At 41.7% G+C, this 21885-nt stretch overlaps 2 protein-coding genes and 1 long non-coding RNA gene across 5 annotated transcripts in view; 1 reads left to right on the top strand and 2 right to left on the bottom strand.

The window, feature by feature from the left end:
• TPO (thyroid peroxidase) overlaps positions 1–21885 on the bottom strand; it is a 110218-nt gene that overhangs the window by 85624 nt on the left and 2709 nt on the right. The gene's annotated exons all lie outside the window — the stretch shown is intronic.
• Positions 1631–10824, top strand: LOC310703502. Its single transcript, XR_014524198.1, has 3 exons — positions 1631–1847; positions 5405–5565; positions 10683–10824. It is a non-coding gene; the product is annotated as an uncharacterized lncRNA (long non-coding RNA).
• SNTG2 (syntrophin gamma 2) overlaps positions 19964–21885 on the bottom strand; it is a 213471-nt gene continuing 211549 nt past the window's right edge. For all 3 annotated transcript variants that reach the window (XM_083495623.1, XM_083495624.1, XM_083495625.1), the window contains exon 17: positions 19964–20225. In XM_083495623.1, the coding sequence (XP_083351749.1) occupies positions 20094–20225 (132 nt within the window). In that variant the 3' untranslated portion in view covers positions 19964–20093. The remainder of the gene's footprint in view (positions 20226–21885) is intronic.

The raw sequence follows: 21885 nt of genomic DNA, 5'->3' as shown, positions 1-21885 counted from the left end.
TACTGCATTCTCTGTCCGTTTCCCTTCCCACAACAACTTTGTGTGCAGGTTGTAGACTTCTTTGGTCACCTATCCATCATCTTCCAAAAGATGGATAAAATAGGACACGGGAAAATGCTAATTTAGATATAGTAAATTATAATTATAGTAATTATAACCTAACGGCATGCCTGTCAACTAAGCTTTCACTTGGCAGGTACGTATTTAAATTAAATCCTGTGAAATGGATTTGAGTCCATGAAGACTGCTACTGTTAATTACCCATCCTTCACCTTAAGGTCCCAGAGCAGGTGACAACACTGAAACACAATATTATAAACAGCTTAAAAACAATAATAGAAATAAAGTGGGTCCTAAAACTGTACACCTCAAGTGCCAAAAGCCAGGGTAAAGAGGTGCATCGTCAACATTTGCTGTATAATGAAGGTGCCAGATGCATTTTGGGAGGGAGTTGTACAATTTAGGGTGCTACCATAGAGAATGCCCTCTTCCCCACCCAGCTTCTGAGGGCAGAGAACTACCAAGAGGACCCAGGAATTTAGGGGCCCATGGCACCCACATACCCACAAAAAACAATATATTTGTAAGGATTGTATGGCCAGCTAACATTTACTCAAAGGAAACCCATTGAAATGAATAGCCACGACTAATTTAAGTCCCTTAATTTCTGTGAGGTCTGTTTTGAGGCAAAGTTCCTTTAAAAGCCACTTAGAGATCTTTGAAATATTAATTAAATATGACTGTGGCTTTGTTTTGTTTTCAGGTAACCCAGGTGCTGCCAACTGTTGATGGGCAGCTTCAAGGCCTCCTCCGCTCTCCTGCGTGATGCTTCTTTATCTTGAAACTGGGCTTGGATCAGACGGCTTTTCAAATAATAGAGGACAGTCCTTCAAACAGAAATCTACTTCTGGGCAGGACACACGATCACCGTAGTTGCATTGCAACCCAATGGTATGAATGACCTTATCACTTAAGACACACCGACCAAGAACATATAAATGATGTTTCATTTCCCCCCTCAAGCTACAAGTATACTTAACCTTTTTTAAAAGACTGAACTAGAATAATTTCCGTCATCCCTGATCCTCCTAAACAAGCAAAAAAGTTAAATAGTTTGACACGCTGCCCATTTGTGCAGTTTAAGCCCCTGGCTTTCGTGCCGTATTCTAGGGTGCTTTAACAATTTTGAAAAAGTACCCCCTGGCATTTTTAAAAAGTGTTCTGATTATGGGTTAAATTTGATTTAGTTCTATGAATATGCTTTTCTACCCCTCTCCATAATTTATGCCCAGTGTGACTTGGCATTCAGTTGCATATTAAAGAAAACAGTGTTTAGAAAGAAGAATCTACAGCAGAACAATTACTACATTGGTGGTTGCTTTGGAGCAACATTGGTTTAGGCCACAAGGCATGTATAATAGAAATCCACATCCTATTTAAAACGAAGGCTTCTACCACCTGCTTTTTTCCCACCGCCTATTTCAGCTTGAATTAAAATGTGCCGGTAGCTATGGATATACTTCCTAGCTTTCAAAGCCTTTCATCTGTTCGGTGTGCTTTTTATGCCATTCATCAGGCCTCAAACATTCTTCCCCTCCCCCCCTTTTTTTACTTGAGACAAACACTCAATTCCCTCTTTCTCATTTCCCCCACAAAGTTGCTTTTCTAGCTTGCGTTTTGTTGAAAGCCGCCCACCCGTACTCTTTCTGAATCGTTTAGTCCTTTAATTAAGTTTATATTTACTGGCTGAAGGAGGCACCTGCTTGAATTAACTCCAGACAACCGTGTTTACCGCCCAGCCGCTTCTTCTCATGAGGCACTTGAATAAAATAGCTTAGAAGCTTGTGGTGTGTTTTATTATGATGTTTTATTGAACATTTCTTCTTTACCTTATGTTGGGTCAATAATGTATAAATCAAACTTTGGATTTATTATTATTATTATTATTTTAAATGATAGGTTGTGAGAGCAAGAAAGGGTGCCCTTAACTAGGACTTTTTCAGCCAGAACTTGCCGGAACTCAGTTCTGGCACCTTTCAGGTGGCGCCATTGCCATTCTAAGAGAACGAGGGAGGTGTTCATGGTGAGTTCCAGCACTTCTTTTTCTAGAAAAATAGCACTGGGCTTAACAGTTTGGCCCTGTGCTACCAAGCCACTCTGAGTATCTTATTAAAGCAGGTGTCAATCCCCCACCCCCAGCCTTATTTCCAATATTGGGACTGGGGATAGCTTGATGAACTGACTCCCAGGAACAATGCCCACCCACTTCTGTAGCTCCAAGGCTGGCAGGAAATCTGGTTGCTAGCCAGAAGGCAAATGAGTACTTGCCCCAGCTAGCATGATGAACAGAAATGTAGAAGCCTGGTTATTTTATTTGTTTAGTGCATTGACGTCCCACTTTTTGCTCCAAGGAGCTTGAGGTAGCGTACATGGTTCTCCCTTGCCTCATTTAATCTCCACAACAACCCTGTGACGTAGGTTAGACTGAGAGGCAGTGACTGGCCCAAGGTCACCCAGGGAGCTTCATGGCCAAGTGGGGAGTTGAACCCTGGTCTCCCAGGTCTTAGCTCAATACTCTACACAACACTGACTCTCCTAATTACAGAGGTGCCTCGCAAGACGAAAAGAATTCTGTGATTCTCTTCATCTAGTGGTCTTTTCGTCTTGCGAAGCAAGCCCATTGACGGATTACCTGCACATAATTCTGCATAATTGGTTGCCATCAATTTGATTTAATCAATTTTATAATGAAATATTTTAGATTGTGTGATTATTTGACTGATTATTTGATTGTTGTTAGCCGCCCTGAGCCCGGCTTTGGCTGGGGAGGGCGGGATATAAATAAAATTTATTATTATTATTATTATTATTATTATTAGCGGATTAGCGCTATTAGTGCTATTAGCGGCTTTTAGCGGCTTATCTGCTGATTGGATCAGCTGATAAGCAGCTTAGCGGCTTAGAAAAGGGGGGGAAAGGAAAAAAAACCAGCAGGAACTCGCAAGACATTGTCGTCTTGCGAAGCAAGCCCATAGGAAATTCATTTTGCGAAGCACCTCCAAAACGGAAAACTCTTTCGTCTAGCGAGTTTTCCGTCTTGCGAGGCATTCGTCTTGCGGGGCACCACTGTATGACAATTACTGTAGAAAGGATAGGCGTTACTAAGGGGAAACGAGGGTTGTTCGCGCACTACACTGAGCATAGGTATAAGCTGTCCCTACACATGCAGAATTGTTTGTGTGAAAGATTGTACATTTGTTCACTTGTACAACGGAACTATAGTGCACATGGATACAGATTGTACGTAACATATGGACTGTAGTGTACATGGGTACTATTTGTATGCACATATTGTATACTCGTTGGATGTAATGTGTGAACATCCCAAAGGATAGATTCCTTTCTACACTGCTAGTATTTGGCATGGTTAATTCCATGATCTTCCATAGTTGCCATCATCACAGTCAAAACATGTGTCATATTTTCAAAACCACAAGCTGCTGAGAAGCCAGGGCATTGTTGGGCTGTTTGATCAACCAGGGCCAACCTGGTGAAAACAGCCTTGATATCGGTTGTAAAAAAAAAGAGGGGGGGGGAGTGCATGGCCAAATACAGATCCTCTCTCTTCAGTAGACCTGCCCTCTTTACCCTTTGAGTTACTAAGCATCAGTTTGAGAGAATAACTTTTGGTTATGGCTCAGGAAGATTGAGCTGGGCCTTTAGTGAGTCAGAGAGAATGAGAAAGAGAGGGAAGGAGAGACTGAAACAGTGGCTCACAGGAAGAGAATGAGGGCTCTAGACTTGCTTTCTCAGACTCCTTCCAGACATTTTGGACTACAATTACTATCAGATTGGGTGAGGCTGTTGTAGATTGGAGGTCTGTTCCTTGCCCTGATTCAAGAAGGATAAGTTGAGAGACCCACAACACTGTCAACTAGTGTCAAACCCAAGGAGTGCATATGTAGTCTCATAGCTTTGCCGGCTGCTTTTGCTTTTATTTTTTTGTGCTGTTCTTTTCTGCTTGTGTGGAACCATGAATTCTAATATGATGAAGGTTAGAACATAGATGTTAAAAGACAAATATAAGGGCTTGCCTATCTGTTGTGCGTTATAAGGCAGGAGATCGCCGGAATGACTTATACAGTGGTACCTCGGGTAGCATACGCTTCAGGTTACATACGCTTCAGGTTACAGACTCCGCTAACCCAGAAATAGTATCTCGGGTTAAGAACTTTGCTTCAGGATGAGAACAGAAATCGTGCGGTGGCAGCAGGAGGCCCCATTAGCTAAAGCGGTGCTTCAGGTTAAGAACAGTTTCAGGTTAAGAATGGACCTCCGGAATGAATTAAGTACTTAACCTGAGGTACCACTGTAGGTGGTGAGGAACCTGTGGCTGTATTTTTTGGGGATTTTTTTTGGGGGGGGGGAATGATCTGTTGAGCGCTATATGCTGATGCTGGGCAGAATGCAGCCAAAGTGGGTGAAGGTACCCCCTTTCTCATTTTTTATCCCTCCTTGCCAACCACATGAAATTAAACTGATGGTCACATGAAATCAGGCTATGCTGCCCACACCTGCCCTGATACATAATGCTGGTGTCTGCATATCTAACTGCCTCTTCTTCCCATGGATGTTAATAGTTTTGGCATTGCTATGTCAGCAGTGTGATAAAGAACTGTGAAGCCATGTGTGTGTGTGTGTGTTTTAGTAATAAGTATACAGATACCATTCTCCATGGCCTCCATGTATTAAACATAGTGGTCACACATGCTGAAGTTTGCCAACCTCAATCATTTTAATCTTGTATAATTCTTGGCCCCATCTCACGTTGTCTTGGTGGCCTGGAAACTGCTCAGTAGATCTCTTCCCATGCTTCTCAACTAATGCCCAATGGCCCAGGCAGTGTGAGGGACATGGGCTGCAGATCAGCCAAGGATAGCGTGAAACCTCCAGAAGTGTTGGCAGTGCTGACATTACGAAGGTTGTGCAGTGTGTTATCCTCCCGTGTGGCCAGGGCCTTCTAACAACATCACTTTTGGGCCAAGTGTAGAAGCTGCTGTTTCACAGCCTCCCACACCATTAAAGGGACCCTGTGTTGGATTTTGAAAAGGTTGCAGATTGCTCTGAGCAAACAAGCTCGAGATCTGCTGTTGCTTAGCTTTCACCTCAGAACTCGCCTTTCAATCTCTGTCCCCATTTCAGAGATTTGGAGCCCAATGGCCAGCTTATCTGTTCCTTTTTCCATTTATGATTCTCTCTGCAGGTGGTCTGTTATACCTTATTCATGAATTCAGAGTTTAACTGAAGAAGTTGAAAAATCAATTTCCTTAGAAAATGCATGAGCGATGCACTTTCTTTCAAAAAGTTATATTCTGTTCAGTTTGCGGCGTCTTCTTTTTCCCAGGGTTTCTGCACTTCAACGAGGCAGCACCTTGTTTTCTTTAATTATGGCAGTAGATGAGGCCACGCAGTGAATCACCTTACCTTTTCCACTCCAGGAGATTTGCTAATCACATCTACCTCCTGTTCAGCTCATCTTCCTAGTGTGCTCATCCATGCAGCCAAGTAAGTGAATTTGCCCTTTAAGAAATTTACCTGTTTTTTTACCTGCTCTGAATTTATGTGGGAGGATTATTTACTGAAGCATATGTGCCTTAAATAAAGAAACCAAGGACATTGCCAGGCATATATAATACATATCAAGTACCCTATATGGTCAGGGGTTCCTTTACCTTTACTTTACCCTATATGTACTTGTGTGAATTGCACATCTAATATCTACATGTAGCACAGCTACATATGGCTACTACATGGTCAGTATTACAGTACAGTTGCTGGCCATTTCATGTGGGGGGTTCCATTTTGGGTCCCGCTCCCATTTCAGCCTGGTTCCGTCCTTTTAATGATGCATTGTGTGACGTTTTCAGGTTGGCACCGTGCGTGTGTGCATGATTGCGTGACTTTCAAACACACATTAATTGGTCTTATCCCAAAACCCAGAGATCTTCTAGTAAGTGGAATCCTAGACATACCTACCTGGAAGTAATGTCCATTGATTTCAATGAGACTTACTCCCAGGTAAATGGGTATAGGATTGCAGGCTTTAGTTCTGCCATGCTGCATTGCAAACTGTCTTTGTAATACAGTGGTACCTCGGGTTACATACGCTTCATGTTACATACGCTTCAGGTTACAGACTCCGCTAACCCAGAAATAGTACCTCAGGTTAAGTACTTTGCTTCAGGTTGAGAACAGAAATCGTGCTCCGGCGGTGCAGCGGCAGCAGGAGGCCCCATTAGCTAAAGTGGTGCTTCAGGTTAAGAACAGTTTCAGGTTAAGAACGGACCTCCAGAATGAATTAAGTACTTAACCCGAGGTACCACTGTACACTGAGTTTCAAAACGTGTTTGTTACACAGCACGATCGGGCTGCTGCCTGCCCCCCAGCCCAAAGTACTGTTGGGTAGGCAAAGTTAAATCACTTTTGTAAAGAATTTAGGTGTGTATGAAAATAAAGAAACCAAACACAAATATATAGAGGCTTGGATTCAGTTCAACAATTCAGCACAACAAATCCCGCTAGCAATGGAGCTTTCCCCTTGTCCTCCCCCTATGCCCCCATCAAATGGGCTCTGGGAACTGGGAGAACCCTCAGAACAGCACACAGAGGGAGGAGAGGGACAGTCATTCCGTCTGAGAAGCCAAAATGCTTGCACTGATGGAATAATCATAATAGCACAATGGTGAATCCCTTGCACAATGACTTAACATGGGGTAGGAAATTATGTTGCCAGTTGCTGTAATGGGACATCATAGGTTTTCAATTCAAACATCAATATGAACACAGTGAAGAACTGGTGCCTGACTGGGGAACCTTGTGGCCCTCTAGAGGTTATTGGACTCCAACTCCAATCAGTCCCAACCAGCATGGCAAATGGCCAGGGATGATGGGAATTGTTCAATAGCATCTGCAGGAACTCACCTCTGATTTAGTGGCTGATTTGGTACCAAGATGAACTGGTTTCATTGACTTTTCTTTGATGGTATCTGAAACCATTATCAATGTCAAATACTTATCCTCCACAGCCATTACGAACTCCTTGCGAATGTGCTTCCCAAACTGTATTTTGGTCTTTTATATTCCATTCCTACCAGTTTATTAGCACCTTGTTACATAGTATACTGGGAGTCTTTCAATTGCACGAGATATTCGAATCACTCGTGTCAGACTGAGTCATTGACTAACATGGCTCAATCATGTTAGAGGAGAAATGTGTCTTGAAAATCTGAAACCAGCTTAGAGGCTACATGTGATTTTGGTTCCTGATATAGCGATGAGAGTCATACATTAAGTGTTGGATGGGGTAACTGAACACAGGAACCATGTCTGTGGGTGCACTTTTGGACCCAAGCAAGGGATGCTTGTACAGGTGCCTGCTTTCATCTGCACCTGACTCTTGATGAAATGAGATGCTGATAAAATGGGACTGGGAGTGTAGTGTGCATGAATGCAGATCGTGGAAGTATATGAATTTTGTCTTTGGATTTGTTATAATGTTAATTAAAGAGGTGTGAGAAAGTTTGGAATCTCCTTTGAACAAAGGGCACCGAAATGCTTTATTATGTCATTTATTTCGGGATATAAGTAGCAAAAGTTAAGTTATCCCCTGAGTTATAAAGGAAAAGGCAGTCCATGTGAATTCTTCTTAAAAAAACTCTAATAAATAATTTTCAGCACTTCATAGTAGATTATTTGAAAGTAGGCCAGGGGCACTCTTTCCCCCTCCCTCTCTGTCTTCTTCACTAGGCTAAATGACAAAATAAAAAGGGCACCCAATGACACACTAATCAATATTCTGTTGGTCCATTTTATTTTTAGAGTTCCTTTGGAATGGGCAATCTTTCTTTCTTATAGCAACATTACTGTCATACCCTTTTATGCTAACTAGGTATATGAGAATGTTCTGCTTTCTTTCATTCAATAGTATTGACTGAGTCATGGAAAATAAGTAGCCTTTTAAAAAAAGCAACAGAGAGATGATATAAACACCCAATCTAATGCAATTGCCCTTCCATTTAGACTGTAAATTTTAGAGAGTCATCACCCAACCTCCCCAATCAACCCATACTTCCCTGGAGTGTTGTACTCTCTCTTCCTCTCTTTACTTATCCACTTTCTTCACACTAAAGGAAATCTATGGGATAATAAAATATGTTTTACAGCAGACCAATCACTGACACACTGTGGCCATTGCCACCCTCCATCTGTCATAAATTGCAAGAGTCAACACACCATAGATTATAATTGTCACGGGTTCAGGCTGTTTCTCAGTTTTGTAATCTGATAGACAAAATCCAGGGAGCCACACAGAACTTTGTTTATCTAACGGTGCTTCTCACTTTTAAAAAGCACTTTCTTATCTCTACTTCCCTGTGGGTCTGTGTAAGCAGCTGGTGCATTCATCTGCAATGTTTTGGGCTTTTAAAAGAACAAAAGGGTTAATGTTCTCACTGGCCAGGCCTAAAAGAACTGTCTTGTTCATGGCTTTACTTACCAGTGATGACTCAAGCGAGAGATGGATTTAAATTTTGTAAATTTCATGCTGAAATGACCTTGCTTCGCCTTTTCTGAACTTTGGATCAGATACAGTTGTCTGCAGGCTTCTGCACTTCTCTGAAAAACATACCTACCTAACTCAGTGGTTCTCAGACTGTGTCCTCCAAGGAACACTTGAAAATTGCTGAGGGCTTGGGGAACCACTTAATGATTTTTCTGCCTATTGTACCCATGGTAATACAGTGTGCTAGATGCTGTGTGGCTTTTAATTGTATTTTAATTGCTTCTTCTATCTCTTCTATTGTATGTATTGTATTGTATTGCAATAAAATAAAGTACAATATAAGAAATAAAAGAAGCAATAAAAATACAATTTAAAATCAAAACAGCAGATCTTCTGAATGAAGCTTGTCTCAGCAGGAGGGGGAGACTCCCTGGCTTCTTCTGCAGCTTCCCTCACCTCTGCCTCTTGGTCCCCCTTCTCTCCAGCCTCCTCTTATGCCTCTGGTTCTGGACTGCTCTCTGCCACAACCTCTTCGTGCTCACTAAGCCCTGTTACCTCTTCAGTTTCTGACACCTCCTCTTCCCAATCTTCTCCCTCTGACCACTCATCATCATCCCACCACCAGTACCCTGGATCCCTTCATCCCTCTGCATCCAGCCATTCCAAGACAATATATCAGAAGTGCCACAGTGGATGTTGCTATCTCACGTTGGCAAGCCATTCTGGATGCCACTACAATTTTGCATAGCTAGCTGTAGGACAGTACAGTGGTACCTTGGGTTACATACGCTTCAGGTTACATACGCTTCAGGTTACAGACTCTGTTAACCCAGAAATAGTACCTCAGGTTAAGAACTTTGCTTCAGGATGAGAACAGAAATCGTTCTCCAGCGGCGCGGCAGCAGCGGGAGGCCCCATTAGCTAAAGTGGTGCTTCAGGTTAAGAACAGTTTCAGGTTAAGAACGGACCTCCAGAACGAATTAAGTACTTAACCCGAGGTACCACTGTAGTATAATTTAGTATCCGAAACAAAATCCCTTCCTGCTTTTTCTTTCTCTTTAGAAGGATTTGGACTGGTATTTAATCAGGAAAAGATTCATCTGTATACTACCCCGCCCCCCAAACAGTACAACAAGACTACAATTGATCTTCCAGTCTAATCTTGCACAACAGTCTCCATCCATTGCTGAAAGCGGTTGCACTTTTGTGAGCTGAGCTGCAAACTGGTGTTATTTTACCAGCAGTTCCAAATCAAATGAAAATGTAATCCCCAGGGCCAGACTATGTTTGTGTATGTTACAAATCTTGTTCTGCGCCCTAAACACCAAGTTCCTTTACAGCACCATTACACAGCTGTAGCACAGTGGCAGAGCTAATGCTTTGCTCACAAAAGCTCCCAGGTTTAATCCCTGGTGTTTCCAGGCAGGGCTAGGAAAGATTCCTGCCTTGAAACCCTGGAGAGTCAGTGCCAACCAACTTAGACCAGACTAAGCTAGATAGATCAATGGTCTGAGTTGGCAGCTTCTTGTGTTCCCATATAGCAGCCGACTGTTGTGACTGAAAAGCAGCTGCCCTGATAGGATGGAGATTGCCGCCAAACTACTTGAGCATCTAGCTGATAAATCAAGCACTCATCAGTTCATTGGCAGTTCATAACAGATGTCCAGCTCCAACATTAACCTTTCTACCTTGGTCCAGATCCTTCACCTCTTCCCCATTTTTTCAGACGTATAATGAAGGTGACCACCAATGAAGCAGGTGGAGTTGGTGGGTCCAGGCACCAGCTCAGGATTTAGACCAGGGGTAGGCAACCTAAGGCCCAGGGGCCAGATGCGGCCCAATCGCCTTCTAAATCCGGCCTGCGGACAGTCCGGGAATCAGTGTGTTTTTACATGAGTAGAATGTGTCCTTTTATTGTAAATGCATCTCTGGGTTATTTGTGGGGCCTGCCTGGTGTTTTTACATGAGTAGAATGTGTACTTTTATTTAAAATGCATCTCTGGGTTATTTGTGGGGCATAGGAATTCGTTCTTTCCCCCCCCCCAAAAAAAAAATAAAAAAAATAGTCTGAGGGATGGTGTACTGGCTCATGGCTGAAAAAGGTTGCTGACCCCTGATTTAGACCCTAGATGCTGCTACAACCAGGCCTGTAGATCAGGGCAAATATCTTGTTTCAGGAAGGCGGTGTAAGAATTCATGCAAGCAATTGCTCATATGGACTGGATTCCCACCCCTCCTTCTGGCAGTTCTAGTGCTGAATTCTAAGCTACATTTGACACATTGGCAAGTTTTAATATTAGTTTTGGGATGGAGGGAGTTGCCAGAAGGGAAACTAAGAAAAATAATAATGCAATGTGTAAAAATGATCCATGTGCCTCTGGATGGTCATACATAACTGCACAATTATTTTTGGCAGCATCCTGCGCTAACTTAGGACTGTGTGTGCAGAATATGACATATGCCCTTCAATAATACCGATACCAGGGCAAGGTAAAACATAAAATAATGCTTCTTTTATGTACTGGGCTAGGATCAGGGCGACCAGGGCTCAAATTTCCACTTTTGTGAACTTGGGCCAGTCACTGCCTCTCAGTTTAACCTACATCACAGGGTTGGTGTGAGGATTAAATGAGGAGGGGAAGAACCATGAAAGCCACCTTGAGCTCCTTCAGAGAAGAAGGTGGAATATCAATGCAATTGATTGGTTGATTGATTGATTGATTGATTACTGGCCTTAAAACATCAGCAACCAAAATTAAAAATGGCTAAAGAGGGGACACATAGAAGAGAACGCCTTCACCCCAGTATGGCTCCCCTTTTGTCACATACACAGCCCAACAAGACAACAACAAGAATCCACCAACAGCTTACAAATCAATCTGTCTTACTTGACCCAACAAGCCTTTCGCCCACCCTCCACAAATGCAAACAAACCCCATTGCAGACAACCAACCATACCCTGGGCCCCCAATTCTCTCACTCCCAAGGAAATGTGACAAGTGAATAGAAAGAGAACCTATCTAGTTGACGCTGACACAAAATCCCACACATACACTGTAAAAAACCCCCACAAATTTCACCACCACACCTCCTCTCCCTGCCCTCTTCTTCCTGACTTCATACTGTACTCCACACTAATGTCTCATAACAAATATAACTGATCTGTATAAAAGACTGTAAAACTTGAAAAAGCAGATAAGACATGTACTTTTGTAAACCAAGAAAATATTTTTTTTTAAAAAAAACCAGCTAAAGAGAAAAGGCTAAAATAGTCTCTCATTAGAATCCTATAAAGCCTGATTAAACAAATGTCTTTTCCTGTTGCCAAAAAACAACAAAGCAACTGTGGTACCTAATGCTCACCTGTTGTCTATGTCCATGGAGTTTTTGGGAATTGATGCTTTTGAATTATGGTGCTGGAGGAGACTCTTGAGAGTCCCAGGGACTGCAAGAAGATAAAACCTATCCATTCTGAAGGAAATCAGCCCTGAGTGCTCACTGGAAGGACAGATTGTGAAGCTGAGGCTCCAGTACTTTGGCCACCTCATGAGAAGAGAAGACTCTCTGGAAAAGACCCTGATGCTGGGAAAGATGGAGGGCACAAGGAGAAGGGGATGACAGAGGATGAGATGGTTTGACAGTGTTCTCGAAGCTATGAACATGAGTTTGACCAAACTGCAGGAGGCAGTGGAAGACAGGAGTGCTTGGCGTGCTCTGGTCCATGGGGTCACGAAGAGTCAGACATGACTAAACGACTAAACAACAACAATGCTCACCTGTAAGAGGAGAGCATTCCACAAATGTGACATTGCCACAGAGAAGTCTCTTTCCTGTATCACTACTGAATAAGCCTCCCCTAGCAGTGGAACATGAAGAAGCCCACTCCTTCTGATCTTAAAAACAGGGTAGACTGATATAAGAGACATGTTCCCAAACCATTTACGGATTCAAAGGTGAGCAACCAGCATGATGAATGGGGCTCAGAAGTGAATAGGCGACCAACGCACTGCTTGAAGATTGGTGAAATTTAGGGCTCCTTCAGACAACTTGCTTATTCACTTGCACAAAGTTGCAGAGGTTATATGAGCCATTCATTATGATTTGTCTGCTGTGAGGTTATAGGAGACTCAAGTATTTATCTTGATTTGCTTGCATGGAGGTTTATAAGACTTCCTGCCAATCTATTGTTATCCCACACTTTCAGTGCATTTCCTCATCACCTTCCTAACACAAAAGCCCTCCTTTTTTTAAAAAAAGTTGTTTTTTGTTGCACCAGAGTGCTTTAGTACACTTCCTTTGTGCAAACCTAAATTTCTGGCATGTTGTTGAATACTTCCCACAAAATACTGGCCATCTAGGGGTGACCATGATCTCTCCTTGCTTTACCAGTCAGCATTCTGGCATCTGCATTCTGCATTCTGCACCAACTGAAGCTTCTGAATTGTCTTCAAGGGCAACTTCATATATGATGCATTACAATAATATGAACGAGAGGTTACCAGAGCACGGTCCACTGCCCTTATCAATAAACAGTTGTAACTGGGCAGACCAGCTGAAAGTAGAAAGAAGGTACTCATCACCACCACTTAGTTTCAAGTGAAAATTGTGAATCTCCCAATACCCCCATACTGTGTTACCTGCTCCTTCAAGGGGAGTGTATTCTCATCCAGAACAGCCTCTTCACAGTATCTCCATCTTGCTATAATTCAGTCGCAGTCTTTTGGCCAATATATAGCCCATTACTTATAGTAATTGCTGAAATCCTAAGTATTTCACATTAGATATTGTCCAATAAAATAATGTTGATAGAACTGAAGCGAATACATTTACTGGAGGCAGGGGGCAGCATCGTTAACCCAATCAATTAACAATAGAAGACCAGACTTGCATAGATGGAACATATCCTGGTGTTTTGTGCAAAAACATATTGGCGTTTTTATTTGCTTTCAATATACAAAAGTTCTTTATTAGTAAACAATGTTACAGGATTTTCTGCAGATACCGGAGAAACAATAAAAGATAGCCAATTACAACAAATGGGGAGGGGGGGATCAATATTTTAAATGAGCCAGAAATAGGAAAGATATTCTGTGTGAATTTTTTTAAAAAATACATTGCATTTTGAACCTTACTGGTAAGACCGTGTAGAAAAGGGCTTTTAAGATGAAAAGCAGGTTAAACATTGAATCTGTGTTTGGAGGGCCTCATTGCACAGATGCTTACACATAGCCGTTGACTGCTAGAATGAGCCTTTCCTCACCAAAAAGCAATCAGCATTGTAGGACTAGGCAATGCGGATCATCTCTTTGGTGGTGCTGGTGAGGTGCAAGAGCATCTTCCACTCCACACCCCTGGGTCGGATGAAGGGCTTTCCATTCCCTGACACATGCATCTGTGCACAGGGAGGTCTCTAGATGGGTGATATGTATGGGTATTTCTTGATGGATGAGGACAAATACATGATTTTCCAGATGATGGCTTGGTTGCACAATGATCACTGTGGCCAAAATTACAGAAAATAAGTATAGTATAAACACTGATGGCAGGATCCCTGAAGGGAAGAGAACTTGCTGTGCAGTTCCCTTGCAGATGTGTGAGCATTTTTGTTTTGTTTCGCCAATTCTTATACCGCTTAATTGCAGTCATCTCTAAGCCATGTACAAGTAATTCAATGCAATAAGAATGAAAACCAGTTGAAGCGAAGACATCAGAATTCAGTCTAAATGCTTGCTGAATTTAACAAGCTTTCAGTAGATTCTGGAAGATCAACAGGGTAGTGGCCTGCCTGACCTCAACAGGAGGGAAGTTCCATATAATTGAGCCTACAATACTCAATGCATGGCTGCTGACGGATGCAAGCTGTTGATCCAAACCATGGTGCACCAACAGAGACTCCCTCAACAAAGAGGAGGGCTATAATGAGTCAGGTGGTCCTTTAAGGTATCCTGAACCCAAGTTGTTAAGGGCCTTGTAAATTAATACAAGAACCCTGAAGGCCATTAGGATATGAACATCCAGAGCAAGTTATATGTGACAGAGCAGAGCATATATAACTTCTACTTTTTGAATTAGGAAGAGCTTGCACACGTGAACCAGATTATCCAACTAAGGATCTATTTGCCTTGCACAAGTTTATTTCATTAGCTGCTAAGCAAATGCCACATGTGGAAGAAGATACTGGGATCTCGTAGCCCAATTCTTCAGGCAAGATCTAAAAGAAAAACCAGTTTAAAACCATTTGTCCCCTTACTTGCACTTAATTATTCCACTAGGGTTTTATAAAGCTCTATGTGGCCTAGGACCCACATACCTACAGGACTGCCTCTCCTGGTATGCCCCGCAGAAGACCTTAAGGTCCACAAATGACAATATTTTGGAGATCCCAAGTCACAAGGCGGTTAGGTTGGTCTCAACTAGAGCCAGGGTCTTTTCTGTACTGGCCCCAACTTGGTGGAACGCTCTGTCACAGGAGACTAGGGCCCTGCAGGACTTTACATCTTTCCGCAGGGCCTGCAAGACAGAGCTGTTCTGCCTGGCCTTTGCTTTGGAACCCAGTCTGACCCTTATGTTTCCCTCCCCTTATAGTTTTGACTTTTAAAATGAGGCTGCATTTTAAATTGCATTTTAACCTGTATTTTAAATTGTTTTTTTTCTTTTTCTTTTTCTTCTTATTATTTTTTCACTGAAATTTTATTGGTGCAAGCCGCCCTGAGCCCGGCTCTGGCCGGGGAGGGCGGGGTATAAATAAAATTTATTATATTATTATTATAGGCATAAATGTTAATGGGGGACGGGAGATTTAATTCTAGAGGCCAAATGCTTGACATATTTTGCTTTATTCTTCTTGCCAAGCAGCACAGAACATTTCTCTGTTTTTGAAGGTTTTTGAAGGTTAAAAACAAGCACTTCCATGCTATATTAGGAACTGGATGGGGCTTCCTTGCTAAACGAGGAAACACATGTACAAGCTGTGAATTCATTGAGCTTGCCTGTCCCAGGTGAGCATATAGAGAAAGAAGTTTAAAAATGAAGATAAGCAGTGATCAGCCAGTCTGTCAGTGGGGAGCTAGGAGTCTCCCTGCCTGACACTGCTTCTTTCTTCCCAAGCAATAAATCAGCACAATCAGGGGTGCCAACTTGATTAAAATATTGGGGGGCCCAGATAAGCCCTGTCCTGCATAATCGACCCCATGATGCAGTGCGCACACACCATTTGAATGGCAATGTCCATCAACTGGGGGTGGGTGGTGGTGTGGGGTGGTGCCTCAAATATTTTAGGACTTGGCTCCTATGAGCACAGTTACTGCTTTGGTAGGAAGGCTTTAGCTCCAGGTGGGTGTTATAGTATGGCCAAACAACACATAATGCTAATGACTCCAAAATGCAAAAGAAAAAACATATTCAGGCCATTGCTCATAGTCAGAAGATTTGTGGTTGTGGATCAAGTTTTCCATGATGCTAAACACACAAATCCTTCTGGTAGCAATGGGAGCTTCCTTTCTTGGATAGCAGTAGCTGGGCAGGATGTCAATTGAGTCTGTAGTGGGGAAGAAAAGAGTTAACCCCCATGTACCACGGTTCATATTCTCATTGGAGCCCCCAGCAGATTCTATTTAACATTTAAAATACCTTTTGCATCTTACGTAGTTTGATCCACAGCCACAAATCTACTGACTCTACGTACTCACCTGTTACATGTGGAAACCCTAGAATTTGTGCTAGTGCTTAACTCGTTGTATGAAAGGAAGTGCAGTGTAAAGAAGTTTAGATCTGCCTTTCAAATAATAGGAATTATGCTTACCTGGTAAAAGCCCCATTCAACAGTAATGCTTTAGCGTTAAGCAACAAGAACATTCTAGGTTTCCTCAGTGCAATTCTGTTGTTTTGGAAGAAGTTGCAATCTGCATGGGTCATTGGTACTCTTGTTGTAGGAGCACTGCTTCAACTCCCTTGTAGCAGACTGGGACTGTGAATGAAGCCTCTCATAGAAATTGTAAGTGTTAAGCAGTATAGGTGAGGAACAGGGGTGTTTTGATTAATATTACAGGTGAATTAGGTGTGGTGGTCCCTCAGTATTTTGCCCCATCCTTGCAGCTATCACTAATGAGCAGGGCCATCTTGGAGCCCCTCTGCTGCAAAATGGCATTGACCATATCATGAATGCTCTTTGAAGATAGTATGATTGGCAAATACCTGAAGTGTAGGTCTTAGGTTGCGGTTGGGACCTGCCCTAATTGGTGAGCTCTGATATGTCCCAATCTAGAGATCCCATGATGCCAGTAGTACGCTACGATTCGTACTCACCAGTACTGTAGATTTCTGAGGGCATCATGGGGTCACTAGAGCTGCTCCTTTATATGGACTGCAACTTGCCTCTAATATTGACACATGTTTTTATGCCCTGTTGGCAATTGGTTCCCATTAGATATATTGGGGGAAAGTGGGCACCTTTCTTTTCCTTTACAGTTTGTGACTCAGATGACGGAACTTGGCAAGTCGGCAAAACTGATTGGGAACCGCCCACTTTCCCAAAAAGATTTTCTTCCTGCCTCCTTGTGACCTAGTTGGAGCCAGAGCCCAATCCAATGACCCCATTATGCCAATAGGAGATCTGTGACAGAGTTTCTCATGACAAGAATTAAGGTGCTTGCATCAGCTGAGGCATGTGTGTGGATGGTAGTTCTAGGGAATCTAGAAGCTTGCCCTCTCATTTTGTGTTATTTTAGTTGGCCTAATAAATAAATTGCCCCATTATAGATGTGGAATTATCACATCTGTAGCATAACTAGGCCACGGCTTGAGAGGTATGATACTCACTTCCTATAGTCAGTTTTATCTTCAGACTTCCCTTTGCTTAAATTGCCTGCCCCATTATATTTCAGAATATTTCCACATACCCGCCAGCTTAAACCTGCCACTAATTTGCCTTATTAATGTTATACTCAATAAATATAAAGATAAAAATTACTTAGGGCATTTTCATATATTTTAAAAATAGACTCGTATGTTTGTGAAAAATATAAATATAAGAGTAAAATATTTGTTTCAAATATATCACCAATACTTATTTGCAATAAACAAAACTATGCTGCATTCTAGCACAACATATTTCTTGCTTCCAAATGAACATTCAATACTGGATCACTGCTATTATCCACAAAACATAGGTCACTTTCCATGAACTACATCAAGAGATGTGCACATAGGTTTCTGTGTGCCTGTCACTTGCTGGATCAGAAACCGTGGGCTTAAAACCCCATTACTTCAAAGTGGATATAGAGCAGCCCTTTTAATTTCTCTTGGGAGTGCATCTGAATGTCTGTCCCCATCCACATTGACACAGCCAGTCATGTTCATCTAGAGGTGGAATTATGTCCTTATTCTTTTCAATGCACTATTTCAAAGGTGCTCCCTTTTTAATTTGGGGTTTAGGACATGTATGCATTGAACTTCAATAATGTATATGGGCATGAAAAGTGCTATATCAATGTTAAGTATGTAATATGTATGCAGGAGGAAAATTCACACATGAAGTATTTCTTGTAGATGTAATAATTACAGCAGTTGACCACTGACAGAAACAAGTCATTTTTAAGCTGCATAACCTATTGCCTTTTTAGTAGTGGGAGCTGCCACGATGAAAGTGGTGAAGAATGTTCTGACTGCATACATAGTTTTCCTTTAGGATCAGTTTTGGAAAGTTTTGAGCCTTATATCCTGAAACAGTACTTAGCAGTGATGTATCTTAAAAGTTTTCTAGAGTTGAATTGGTTTTGTGAAGCATGCTTAAAATCTTGGTAAAATGTCAAATCTGATTCAGTTTTTATTGAACTATGGCTGCGTCACTGGATAGTCATATGACTTTAAATCTGCAATACTATACAGATGTACTTGGGACCAGTGCTATTTTTCTAGAAAAAGAGGTGCTGGAACTCACCCTTACTCTCTTATAATGGCAATGGCGCCTACCTGAGAGGTGCTGGAACTAAGTTCCAGTGAGTTCCTAATGAAAAAGTCCCACTGAACTTATTTCTAAATAGGTTGCACTGTGAGAGCACTAGAGTTCATATTGTTGTTGCTGGCATCCATATGACTCAAGCAACAATGGAGTGCGACTTCAGGGTAAAGTCAAACTGCTGCATTAACAGCAGTGAAGTGACCTTCCCAGGGCGCAAGCATGGACAGTGTGTATGGAAGTCCTGGGCTACCCAGACATCATGACTCCCCACTTGGCCTCACTGATGGGGTCCAACGGAAAGCAGAGCAATATATTTGGCACCATCTTGGCTGCAGTTGTTGTTGGAAGGAGGTGTACAAGGCACCATGCAACCGTCTTAGGGACTCCACTCTGGATTTGTGTAGGGTTAACATAATAATAGCAGCATAATTAGGGTGCAGGACTCACCCAAGACATTTTGTGGCCTGAGGTGAAAGAGAATATGACACCTCCACTCCCAACCCCATTCCATGTACTCTTAAATTTTACTGCAACACTGACAACTTGACAGTGTCTCCCACCATCTCTGGGGAACAGGTGAAGAGGAGGAGGAAGGCAGGCTGCATGGGACACAGACTCTCACCTCCCAGTACCTGCTGCCCGAGGCGGCTGTCTTACTCTACCTAATGGTAGAGCCGGTGTTGTCTTGGTGTCAGCTGGCTTCAAAGTGCAACTAGTTTGGAAACTTTGTACTAGACTATCAGTTAAGGTCGTTGAATTGCTTGAAGAAACCAATGTAAATAGTATGAATGAGTTTTAAAATGGCACTTACCTTGAATGCAATCTTATGTCTTTGCTTTCATAGGTAACATGATAATCCAAGATGACAAATATGGGATATGACCTAGAGTGTCTCCCCCCCCTGCAAACAGACCTATTTATTCAAATTGTATGGAAAACCAAATAAGTGAAAACTAAATTAAATGAAAAACAGATACCTGTACACTCTGCCAGCATTTTAAATAGACAAGGCCCAACATATACATGTGGAGTGCTAGAGTACTGTAGAATCTTGCTTTTCAGAATAATAAACAGTACTGATGTTGAAAAATAAATAGGCTTTTTTAGTGGAGAAATAAGACAGGTCTGTTTTTTTCAAGTGAATCTTGAATTTCAAATCGATTAGCATAATCATTCGAGTTAATTATAAACCAGGCTGTAGATGAAAATGTTAGGTTAAACTACAACCTTACTCTACAAGTGCAGTTTCAGCCTTTTGGAATATTCTGGTCCCCTGATATTACTATTTAATTTTGTAATATGTAATGCTTGAGAATAAGATTTAAAATAAGACTTACAATTCATCATAGTGTGAAAATATTCATTTAAGTGCAAGGCAACAAACTGATTCAGTTTGAATAAATGTTTAACTCATCAGCTTTAACAATGATGAATCAAATGTGAAAACTAGTAACTTTTATTGATAACACAACTATATATCTCTTATAAAATCACATGGGATCGCAATATTGTGCATGAAATATTTTTTTCTTTAAGAAAATAATTTATCTGTCATAATCACAACATAGAATCTCTTCAATTACTGTAGGTATATTTTCTTGCAATGCTCTGGCTGTCAATAAATAATGGATCCACAGAGGCAACCTTAGCAGCTATAAATGAGTGAATACAGTTTAAAACTGCTGTCAAATCTTGAAATTCTAGTTCCTGAAATGAGAGCAAAAGGAAAAAAGGGTGAAATAAAGTTTCACACATTTTACAGGTCAAAATGCATCAAGACCATAAAAAGTAACTTCTAAATTATACGCCAAATGCAACCTTTAACATACATCTTTTCTCATGAATGAAGAATAATGTTCCCCTCTAGGTAGGCACCCCTCCCCCACTGTTGTTGTTGTTGTTAGAATTTATATACTGCCCTATACCCAGAGGTCTTAGGGCGGTTCACCGTCTTTTGAACTGAAGTCTTCTGAAGTCTTCTCAAGTTAAACCCTTAAAGTCCTTGCAGTTGGTTTGTTCTGCTGTTTGTGATCTCACCTCTTCTAGCACGCACATGTACTTTAGTCCAATTCAGCTCTAATTAAGAGGAGAACCTCTGCTTCTTAATGGAGGTGGCCTTGGAGGGTTTTCACCAGGTGAAGTGCTTTTGCACTCAGCACCTCCTTGCCCCTTGCATTCCATGCTGGAGTGAGAGCTCAGGTACTGAGGCGGACTGTGAGTGAAGCCCTTCCCCCTCTGTCCCGGGGGCGGGGAATATGCAAGGATGATTACCCCTAAATTACCTCTAAATCATCCTTGTTTTTCCTTCGCCAACAATTTCCCACTGTCACAGGGGCTGCCTCCATTAAAGCAGAGCAGAACCGGAAGCCTCAATAATGCTTTATTTATCCCTTAAATATCCAGTGAGTGCATGAGCAAAAATATACATAATGGTACTTATAGATCTATTGGTAATACGTAATCTATTGCAAAAGAATTTGTGCATCACACACTGCATATGCCCTTACCAGATACTCAGTGCTGTTTTCCAGCACTAGACTAAGCTCAAACACTTATTTCCTTCTGCTGTTTGTCCAACAGTTGTTCAGGTATTAGTCATGCAATCAATGGGTCATTACTAAGTAGGAATGTGTTTTGGTTCACTTATTGCTTTCAGCCTTCCTGGCCCTTTTATGAAGTGCCATTGATTTCAGTGGGTCTACTCTAAGCGATGAAGCTGCATTGAATTCAATAGGACTCAGAGCACAATCCTATCCATGTCTCCTAAACAGGCGGCCCTGTTTAGGGAGGCTTTTAATGTTTGATGTAGTACAGTATTTTTTATTTTATTTTTAAGCTGCCCAGAGTGGCTGGGGAAGCCCAGCCAGATGGGCGGGGTATAAATAAATTATTATTATTATTATTATTATTATTATTATTATTATTATTATTACTACTACTACTACTCAGAAGTAAGTCTGGATCCAAATGAGAGATTCTGTGTGAGTTGCTGGAGATAGGATTGATTGTGGGAGCCACTTTAGGTATTTGTAGATTAAAGAAGAATGTCACCTTGTATATTTCTAGTGCTGCTGCTGAAATGTCAGCTGAGGGAAAGTTTGAAATGAATGCTCAAGTTCCTCCTCAGGTGAAACACTGTATGAATTTCAAAGGAAGTCAGAACCATTTTAGTAAGCCTAGTGAAGTTTTTTTAGGGTGCTTGGAACATCTCTAAGCTGTCACCAGATCTGGCCTAAAGCAAAATTCAAAGCTTTAGGCCAGGGTTTGTCATTCCCTCATTTGGTATTACAGCTGAAGAATTTCAAAAGAAGCTACAAAAAAGAAAAGAAAAAGAGTGTTCACAAGGCTAGCAAAAGTTCTCAGGGAG

The sequence above is a fragment of the Podarcis liolepis genome (assembly GCF_965112155.1).
Source record: "Podarcis liolepis genome assembly, chromosome: 3".
NCBI classification, from domain to species: domain Eukaryota; kingdom Metazoa; phylum Chordata; class Lepidosauria; order Squamata; family Lacertidae; genus Podarcis; species Podarcis liolepis.
This window is presented reverse-complemented; position numbering and strand designations above follow the sequence as displayed.